Source organism: Trichosurus vulpecula, chromosome 1 (assembly GCF_011100635.1).
Source record: "Trichosurus vulpecula isolate mTriVul1 chromosome 1, mTriVul1.pri, whole genome shotgun sequence".
Classification (NCBI taxonomy): Eukaryota; Metazoa; Chordata; class Mammalia; order Diprotodontia; family Phalangeridae; genus Trichosurus; species Trichosurus vulpecula.
This window is the reverse complement of record NC_050573.1, coordinates 70,549,545-70,560,256: the sequence shown is the minus strand read 5'-3', so window position 1 is coordinate 70,560,256 and position 10,712 is coordinate 70,549,545. Positions and strand designations below refer to the sequence as shown.

The window sequence follows — 10,712 nt, the reverse complement described above, 5'->3', positions numbered from 1 at the left end:
TTCCATCAGACCCAATGCCTGGACTGCTCTTACTTCACGTGGCCACTCACTAAGGCAAAAACCTCACCCATTCTTCAAGTCCTTGCTTCCATCAGACCCAATGCCTGGACTGCCCTCACTTCACATGGCCACTCACTAAGGCAAAAACTTCACCAATTCTTCAAGTCCGAATTCAAATCTGCCTCCTCTACCTAGAATCCTCCCCAATCTAGGCAGTCACAAGAGTTCATCCTTCTTTTGAGCTCTCATTACTATTCTGTTCCAATATCTATGCACATGTCTCATCAGTCTCACTTTTCTTATTTGTCTCATTCCTGTCACTAGACAGGATTATAAACTCCTTGAGGGTGGAGGCCATGTCTTGTCTTCAGAGTAACTTGTGTTGGTCTTGTACTTTATGGTTTACAAAATCATGTGCAAGTAATGCCCTACTTTATGGATGAGGAAACAGGCTCGAAGGCCTCACAGCCCAAATCACATGTCTAGGTCATCTGGTTCCAAGTCAATGCTCTGCCAGCAAAAGTCTTTATATCTCCCAACCTGTATCTAGCATGGTACTCAATAAGCCTTTGAGCTGAATTGACTGTGCCCAATGTTTCTGCTTAACTTCTAGCATTATGTGTAAACAAAATGTAAAAAGATGGTGATTGTGAGGAAGGGGAAATCTGAAGGACTCTTCCTCCTCTTCTCCTTATTCCCATCAGTTTGTTTAAAGATCACCATTGGGAGGAAAAGATTGGTAAACCCAAGCTAACCCCAGACAACTTGAGTAGAACCACATTTGTCATCATGGCTGAACTGCTGTATAATCCATACATTGGTATGAACCATACCTCACTTCTGGAACCCATCCTTATATTTCTCTTTCTCATCTTCCTTCAGACTCAAGTCTCAGCTTCCAAACCTTCCCCGAAGCTCTCACCATTCTCATCCTTTCAACGAAAGGTGAGGCTCCATCGTTCCCACAGACCTCTGCTGGGCCTCCCTTTCATTCTCTTTACCTCAGTTACTTGTGGATATACCTTTTCCCCACTATATTATAAAAACTCTGCTTTGCACTGTTTCTTAAATTTAAAATTTGATAGGGGGACGAAGGGGGGAAAAGGGACAAAGTAAAAAGTATACAGCAGAGAACAAAAGAAAACCTACAAGGAGGCAAAGATGGACAGCTTTCAACATAACATACAGTATTTAATATATAGGCTTTCTTGAAATATTATTGCTATATATTCCAAATCCTCTCCTATGTTCTGCTGTGCACATGTTTTTTCTTTTATATTTAAGCTTATGTTTCTTTTTTCTTTTCTTATGTATTTAAGTTTTAGTATTTGTCTAAAATAAAAAAAAAACACAAAAAAACAAGGAATGCTGAAAGGATCAAAAAGAAAAATGGGCAGCTAGGTGGCACAGTGAATAGAGCACCGGCCCTGGAGTCAAAAGGCCCTGAGTTTAAATCTGGCCTCAGACACTTGACACACATACTAGCTGTGTGACCTTGGGCAGGTCACTTAATTCCAATTTTGCTTTCCCTCCTCCAAAACAAAGTAAAATTTGAATTTGAAGTAATGAGACAAAGGATGTCCTTGTCTTACTGACTTGGACTATTTCTTGTAGTTAAAAAGACCACAGACAAGTGTACACACACACACACACACACACACACACACTGCTGCAGAACAAAACACAAGGCTTCCTCCCTAGTTTCATGTCTCTCAAGATTGATTTCAGGTCAACTTTACATGCCCTTAACTAACATTTCTCAGGGACTGTTTTTCAACATTTCCAAGTCATATTTTTCTCATGTCAAATGTCTCTGTTGTCAGTACTTTATGTTCTAGCCAGAGACGTAAGCCACATCCATTTACATGTGACTTGATTCCCTGCGTAACCTAATCTGTAGTTTGGTGGGTAGAGTGCTGTGCTTTCTAACAGCTCATAGAGTATGTCACAGCATGGATAGGTTTCTGACTGTTTCTATTTCATGCTTTTTGGATTTCATGCTAACACGAACATAAAAGTACATCTACTGAGTCATGCTGCTGTTACTCTGGGACCCTAAATTTACATAAAGAACTCCCACCCTGTCAGCCTTGGCCAACATAGGGTCAGACGTATGGTATATTCCATAATTCTTTAATACACACTCTTAAAAAAATGTACACACTTTTTGAAGGTTACTTCTTGAGAAATAAAAGTACTTAGCATCAAATAGGGTTTTTGTTTTTTTTTTAAAGTCAAAAGCACTTTACAATCTTGAATACCACACAACATCCCTGTGAGGTAGGATAGTATTATCCTCATTTTACAGGTGAGGAAAACAACACAAGTGGAGCCCTTCGAGGCTTGAGCTTCAACAAAATCTCAAGGGTCTTTTTTGTCCCGGTATTTGGGTCCCTGAGATAATCCATGCCATGAATTCAGTGAGACAGCTCGTGAAGTGGGAAAAAGGAATGCATCCAGTATCTGCTCTTTTCTCAAGCCAAACTGGACTTTGAGGGGTAGGGAAGACATGCAAATGAAGGCTGTTAACCAATCAGGAGCAGTTGTGACCTCTATGTTGGTGAAGCATAGCTTTCCAGGTTAATTAGGTCTTTTTTTTTTCCTTCTGAAAAATGGCTTGGAGAAATCTTAATATAAGCAACTTTTTTTTCTTTTGTAGTCAAAGTGGTATATACTAGGTCACTGCTGTATAGTTCTTTCAAGGAACAGGACACATATGGCAGCATGGAATTTACACAGTAATGGTGTTGGCTCAGTTACACTCATAGTGTTAGGTGCACGGAACTAGGAAGCAACAGTAGAACCCCATCTTAATATTTGGGTATTAGGTCATGTATCCTCACCATCTTACAGCCTCTATCACAGTGAGAAAGGTTGTGAACATTACTGACTACAGAGGGGCTAGGATCTGATTTTCAGAATTAAACCAAACTTACAGAATGGCTAATTTAGGGAAAAAAATCTACTACATCAATCTGTGTAAAAATAGGATAAATCAACGTTTAAGGCTGCAACTTAAGCTGGTAAAAAGGCATGAAGTGGGGAAAGGGATTACTTTCTCCCCCAGTTAGCATCCTTTCCAGGGAGACAGGGCTCCTGGAATAGTCATTAGGCAGGCTTCACTTTAGAGTTCATCAGAAAGGAAGCTCCTTCCCCTGAGATCCAAACACATGGTAGATGCCTTTTCTTTTGGGACAGAAGTCAACATTGGAGAATTGTAGATCCAGTAGGTGAAATCCAGCAGTCCAAAGATATCACCCCCAGCCTGTCAGAAGCACTACCAACCACCTGGATAAGACATTTCCCTAAGTTGTTTCTGATTGGAGCTAACCTTCCTAATTTGCAGGACAATTTTACCCAAAGGCAGGGGTGGGAGGAGGGAAGGTTTAAGTTTCTGAGGTTCTTTGAAGCCTTAAGACTCCATTAGCCAATGGATTATAAATAAAGTCCAAGGGGACAAAAGAAATCTTTTTACAACCAGACCTCCTGACCAGTTATTTATATGGTATGTACCACCATGGAGTCCGGGGCTGGGGGGAATAGGGGATGAGAGGTGTCTTAGTCCTGGAATCCAAGGCCGAGCTAGAATGGGCAGAGGCCCCCTCCCCTATCCAACCCACTTACCCACCCTACCAGCCCCCTTTGCCACACAAACCAGCAATCACCAAGGAATTCCCAGGCAAGTCAGTCTAGTGCCTTTTCTTTTTAATTACTTAAATATAGGAGCTTAGGCTCACACATTAAACAAGCTTATTTTTTTTTGTTTATTCTGCATTCCAGTGAGAACATTAACTGCATTTTCCACCTTGATAGAAGTTAAGCTGTCTTATAAATAAATCAATTTATACTTTAACACTGCAAAACTAAATGACAGACCTGGTTTCCTTAAAGGGGCAGGGCATCAGATTATCAGCATCCTGGTCTTTGGTGGCCTGCAAACACTAATCTAATGGTGGCTTTTAGCATATGCAGTACAGTGGATTAGTGTCAAAACTTCACTCTCCTGAGCCTGACCTTTCTCCAAAAATGAAGGGGGACAGCTGTTTAACCTTTTCCGCTAGACTTTCACTTTGGCTCGGCCAATAATCTCCTTGCTGCCTGCCAAAGCCTCTTGTAATCAGTCATTTCTCCTGAGAAAAAACCCGTGACAGCACATTCTCCAAGACCACCTGCTCTTGGCCAGCACTTAACTCTGGGCTACGGGAAACGGCTTTCTGCAAACTCGAGTTTAAAGCCTGTCACTGATGGCCTAATACCCACATTCTAATTGCATTTACTTTATTAAACTATATGCCCTATGTGGGACCTTGCTTGCGGAATCCGCTCTGAAAGATGGCTTTTAAAACAATTGCAGCCCCCAACTCAAGGAGTCTATCAATTAAATGACAAAATGGGCATGGAGACTGTGACATTGGGTAGGAAAAAAACGAAGCTCCGGCAGCTATTCCTGTATCAGAGAACTGGTGTTGAGCACAGCTCCTCTAAATAGTGTTGGTTCATGGTTTTTAAGCAAAAGAGTTAAGGGCTCTCCTACTGAGAGTGGAGAAATTGGGGGCCCATGTGCAAAGAGTAGAATGAGGTTTTAAAAATGGAATTGTCTATAGAGCTTCATGGACCGAAGCCACAGAGTTCCATCTGAAATGTAAAGCAACACACAAGTTTGCACGTACCATTTTGGCCTGCACTGCCTGTTCCAAGGACTGCAAAACAAATACTGCTTTAAACTAAACAGATCTGTCAGTGGGGGTGGGGGGAAGCACAGAAATCCAGCCTCACAAACAGGCAGCAAAATCTTAGGACTTCTGCACAATACTTGTGACCTGGCCACCAGAAAAATAAAAACCAAACCAACTGAAAGCTGTGTTAAGTGGTGGCCAGTTCTATTGGGCTCCAGCTGACTCCCACTCCATGGTAACTAGGACAACACAGAGTAGTTGGGGGCAAACTGGAAGAGAGAAATTGCCTTGCTTCTTGAATTGCAAAATTGTGCCACTAAGACCCATCAGTCAGGAGATGGCTAGTCAAGAGCCCTGACAGCTGAGTTCATCGGGCATCCGAGGGGGAAAGGGGGGAATACGCCACCTTCTGCTTCTATCTCCCCGTTCCAGTAGGTTGGGAAGGCAATGGCTTCCATCCCTTTGCCCCTAGGGTAAGATCAACGAAAGCCTCCTAGCACATGAGAAGACAGGAAAAGACAGAACTCATAAATGAACTTGCACATCTTTCTCCCTTCTAACAAGTGAATTGAGGGAAGGTATCTCTCCTGCTGCACTTCCCTGAAGGCCTTTATGGTGTACTAACTCCAGATTTCTCACTCAAAGGAGAAGTTAATGGGGAATATGGAAGCTCTAGACCCCGCCCCTGAGGCACATTTTACCAGAAGCCATCCCACACCATCTGGGAAGGTGGGAAATGCAAGGTGCTATAAAGCCCTGGTACCTCCCTCTCCGCTGAGGATGACTGAGCAAGGAGTGATGGTGAGGGATACCCCCTCCCCCCCTTTAGTGCAGTTCAATGAAAGCCTCCAGTTCTTCAGGGATGAAACCCTTGTACGGGACCTTGTGCTTGTCTAGGGCACGGGCTGCAAGGCACTGGAGGGTAATGTAGTTGAAGGGCTGCATGGAACTCTTGCTGAGGAGCTTTTCATCCAGCAGCTCGTAGGCGGTTTTCTTGAAGGCGTTAGTTGCATCCATGTGGGCACCAGCCTCCATCAGGGCACTCATGATCAGGGGGCAGTTGTTTTGGGCGGCTATGTGCAACGGGGTGTTGTTGTCAAAGTCCCTGCTGTCTGGGTCAGCTCCACATTCTAATAACACATTCACCACGTGCAGAGAAGGGAACTTGCCCACGGGGTAGCGGCCCACAGCAGTTGTGTCTTTGTCCACAGCCATATGCAAAGGGGTGAAGCCGTTTTTGCCTCGGGGACTGCATTTGAGAAGCCTGTAGACAGTCTGACGTTTGAGGTGCTCTTGTTCTGGGGTACACTCCACTTTTTCCAAAAGATAGATTAGGTGGAGAATGATAGCTAGTGCTTTGGTGAACTGTGCAGAGTCACCGGGGTCTTTCGGGTGCTGTAGCGCCCTCTCTACTTCTCGAACTCCTTTACTGAGCACACCCATGAGGTCAGCGAAGCCAATCTGGGTACCCAGGCTGCCCTTGGTGGTTCGGTCCTGCAGCACATAGGAGAAGAGTTCTGCGAAAGACAGGAAGCTGCTAGCTGTCATGGGGCTCAGAGGTTCTAGGTTGCTTTGCTGCATGTCTAGGGCATACTTCCACAAGTGGATGCACCTTTCAAAGTTGCCCGAGTCTGCATATACTGCCCCTCGGTAGCGAATGTAGTAGGAAGTGTCCGGATGGGAGGGGCCCAGGATACGCTCCCGGATCAACAAGGCCTGCATCCTCATCTCATCGGGGTCGGTAATGAGGGCTTCCAGTTCTTCAGTGGTATTCACTTCCCTGGAATAATCGTAGGCCAGGACTAGCTGTTGAGGCTCGGGCTTGGGCAGATACTCCCCGCCCTGGTGCCGTAGCTCCATGGCCCTCCTCCAATACTTGAGAGCGCCCAGTAGGTCCCTCTTTTTGTCCACGAACGTGGCCCCCAGCAATTCCAGGGCCTCCACTGCGGCTTCTCGGCTGGTGGGGCAGCAGCTCTCATATGGCTCAGGGGACTGGGCCTCCTCCGGCCCCCGGCTGGTGCTGGGCATGGCGCTGGGCATGGCGGGTTCCTCCTCATGCTGCTGCTGCAGCTTGGGCTGGACTTGGAGCTCGGGGGCGGGCTGCTCCTGGATGAGGTACTCCACGATGTTTGTGTGGCCGGTGACACTGGCGGCCAGCAGTGGGGTCATGCCGTAGCCGTCCCGCTCCATGCGCGCCTTGCAGCCCAGGAGCAGCTGCAGGATCTCCAGGCTTCCGGACTCGGCACAGTCGTGAAGGGCCGTGTTGCCCTTGGCGCTGCGCCGGTTCACCTGCGCGCCCTGCTCCAGCAGGTAGCGTGCGATCTCGCAGTGGCCCTTGTAGCAGGAGATCATGAGGCACGTGTGCCCGTGCCGGTTGGCCACCTCCAGGTCGGCCTGGTGCTCGCCCACCAGGTAGCGCACCACGTCCAGGTGCCCGTCGAAGCAGGCTGCGCGCAGCGGCGTGGAGTTGGTGCGCGTGGTGCGGTTCACCGAGGCGCCGCGCCGCAGCAGGCTCTGCACCACGCCCAGGTGCCCGGCCGCTGAGGCGGCCCACAGCGGCGGTGCGCCCTCGATGGTCTCGCCGTCGAAGTGCACCGAGCCGCCCGCCTCCACGCTGGCGCCGCAGCGGTCCACCAGGTATTCCACCACATCCAGGTGGCCGTAGCGGGCGGCGATGAGCAGCGGCGTGCCCCCGGCGGCCGGACCCCCAGCCGCCCCTGCCGCCGGCTCCCCGGTCAGCTCGTCCAGCTCTTCCCGGCTGCGGCCGCTCAGCAGCTTCTGCAGCAGCTGCAGCTTGCCGTCGCGCGCCGCGTTGTACACGGCCGTGCGCAGATCCATGGCGCGCGCCGCTCCCCGCCCATCGGCCGCGCAGGGCCGGGGCAAGGCCGAGCCGAGCCGAGGCCAGCCGAGCCGAAATCGGCGGCGGGCGGACTAGAGCCCAGCAACCTTCACCCTCTCGCCCGCCGCCATCTTAGGCCTGCTGTAGGCAGAACAAAATGGCGCCCGACGACGGGGAGGAGCCTGGAGGGGCTCGCCGCGCGCAAGGACCTCTGGGAAATGAAGTTCTCCGTTAGAGGCGGCAGCCTCGCAGACTAAGAATCCCGGAAGTGTTGGGAGGAAGCGGGGGCTACTGGAATGAACCAGGAAAGAGAGGGGCTGTGTGGGAATTGTAGTTCCTACTGACGAGCCTGTGGCTGTTGCGGGGCTAGGGTTAGTGATCTTAGCTGAACTATGCTTCCCAGCATGCAAAGCAGTTCCCCCGTCCCACTTCCCTCTCAACTGCTGTCCGAGAAAAGTGAGGAATCTTTGGATAGGCTAGGCTCTTTCGAACGTCACCGGCCGTTGGCCAATAGCAAGTGGCCAATCCCTATCGCTTCTTTTACTCCTGCTGCTCCCGCCTTCAACCGCCTTCAACCACCAGAAAACTCCATTTCCCGGAGATCTTTGGGAGCAAGAAAGCGTCAAGGAGCCAATCAGAAACTTGAATGGTGGACCACCTTCCGGTTTGTTGTCAGTTCCTTCTGTGGGTGGTCTGTAAGGCCCTCTCAGGTAGTAGAGCGGTAGGAGGCGCTGGGCAGCGCCCAGGGCGGCTGGGGAACCCTGGGGAAGATGGATACCCTGTGCTCCACAGAAGACCCAGGCCTGCTCACTCCCGCTTTATTTCGTCTATGTCGCAGGCGGGACCATGTAGTTATGGACGCAATCATCCCAACCCTCCGGACTGTGCCTGGGGTGGGGGCGGGGGCAGGACGGGGGAGGAACAGGGGGAGAAAAAGGAGTTGGGGGAAGGGTGAGGCTGTGTGCGTGTGTGTGTGTGTGCGCGCGCGCGTGTGTGTGTGTGTGTATGTGTGTGTGTTCTTTACAAGATGGGATTTTAGCCGGTACTTGAAGGAGACCAGGCATTGGAGACCGGGAGGGAGAGGGTTCCAGGCATTGGAGACAGCCGGTGAAAATGCCCGCAGTGTGGCGATGACTTGCCAGGGTCACACACGCGCTGCTGCTGTGACTAAAACCATCAGCTTGTTCAGCTGTTGAGTGGTTCCGTGGCAAGAGTAGAACGCTTGGAGTCAGGAAGACCCGAGTTCCAATTCTGCTTCAGATTTGAGTAGCTGTGTGACCCTTGCCAAGTCACTCAACTCTCAGCCTTAGGTGCCTCATCTATAAAATGAAGGGGTTGGATGGACTCCATAGTCCATTCTTTCTAGCTCTAGGCTTATGGACTTAATGACTACAAATCCAGCCTATTTCCTACACTGGCACTGCTTCTCCCAAACCCTGGGACCTAGGGTACCAGATCAGACCATGATGCTCAGTATGTGCCGCGCTGAGGGGGAGGGGGTGTCAGAAGAATTGGATCGTAATCCCAGTTACTCACTGAGACTCACCTTAAACTAGCCACTTGTCCTCTGTCCTCTCTAGGCCTTAGTTTCCCCATTTTATATAAAAAGGATAGGACCAGCCAGGGATTCTTGACTTTGAGTTTGTGAATTTGATTTTTTTACAAAAATTTTAATAATATTGTTTATTTCCTTTGCAATCTTATTCCTTTAAAAACATTCTGAGAAGGGGTTCAAGACACAGAGGTGTCCAAGCTAGAGGTGTCCAAGACACAAAAAAGGTAAAGAACCCCTGGGTTTATTCCAGTGGTTCTCTGTCACCCACAGGATCAAAAGATAAAATCCCATTTGGTGTTCAAAGCACATGATATGGGAAAAGGCATCAGGTGCTTCCCAGATTTATCAGATTGCTCACTTCCAGGAAGTGAAACTGGGCAGAAGAAAAGGTTCCTAAAGGCCTGAGGCACAAATGAATCACTGAGAATGTCATATTTCTTATCATCTCAATGGGTAGAGAGAGAGATTTGTAACTGAAAATTAAATTAGTAATACATACATGTGTAAGGTTTTCATTGTCTGTAGGAGGTATATTGACTGAATCATTTGATGATTTTTTTTCCTATCCAAAACTCAAGTTTTTTGGTGTTTTTTTTTCCTATCAGGCACAAATGAATCACTGAATATAAATCCACTGAGCCAAAAATAGCTGACACTTATGCCACCCACCCCGTATAGTAGATGAGTATCATGGAGAGGGCCCGACTTGAAGGAACACTGGCTGGTTGATCATGGGAGAATTACTTCATTTCTCTATGCCTCAGTTTCCTCGTGTAAAATAGGGTTATAATGCCTGAAGTACCTGCCATACAGGACTTTTTTTTTTAAGGCTCAGTTGAGAAAATTTCTGTAATAATGCTTTGTAAACCTTAAGGTGGAATAAATGTCAGCTATTTTGGGCTCAGTGGATTTATTTTTAGTGATTCGTTTGGGAGGAGAGGGCTTTTTTCTGGCCTTTTGAAACCTTTTCTTTTGTTCAAATTCACTTCCTAGAAGTGAGTAATCTGATAAACCTGGGAAGTACATGCTGCATTTTCCCACATGTATTTGTGAGGGTAGAGTTCTGCACACTTTGCTAAAATCTAAATTCAGAAACAAGCTAGACATGGAATCTGAGGTTGAACCTTTCATTATTTCAGCCAGACTGAAAGCTATAAAACAGCAGTAGCTAGATCATCAAATGACTCAGAGACATACCTTCTATAAATAATAAAAGCCTCACACATATGTGTTACTATTTTGCTTTTTCAGCTATAGTTTCTGACTATATATATATATATGTATATATATATATGTATATATATATATATACATAAACTTTTCAGTTTCAGTTCAGTTCAGTTTTCAGTTCTCTACCTCCGTCTACCCCCTACCTATCCATTGTTACAGTAAGAAATATACCCATCATATATGTGAAGTCATATAAAATATGTCCACATTAGCCATGTTCTAGTAAAAAGAATTTTAAAAATATGTTAATCTGAACTCTGAGTCCATCATTTCTCCGTCTTGTGGTGCATAACATTTTTCATCATGGTTCTTTGGCATTCTGATGATTGTATTGATCACGATTACTAAGTCTTTAACAATTTTTATAATTTGCTGTTACTACGAACATTGTTCTTCTGGTTCTGCTCACTTT

At 47.2% G+C, this 10,712-nt stretch overlaps 1 protein-coding gene across 1 annotated transcript; it reads right to left on the bottom strand.

The window, feature by feature from the left end:
* Positions 1 to 2,117: 2,117 nt before the first annotated feature.
* Positions 2,118 to 8,299, bottom strand: FEM1A (fem-1 homolog A). Its single transcript, XM_036760826.1, has one exon. The coding sequence runs from the start codon at positions 7,512 to 7,514 to the stop codon at positions 5,502 to 5,504; it is 2,013 nt and encodes a 670-aa protein (XP_036616721.1). The 5' UTR covers positions 7,515 to 8,299; the 3' UTR covers positions 2,118 to 5,501.
* Positions 8,300 to 10,712: the final 2,413 nt, after the last annotated feature.

Bases quoted from the DNA above. Each gene is read 5' to 3' on its own strand.
- FEM1A (XM_036760826.1), bottom strand. From the start codon at position 7,514: ATGGATCTGCGCACGGCCGTGTACAACGCGGCGCGCGACGGCAAGCTG.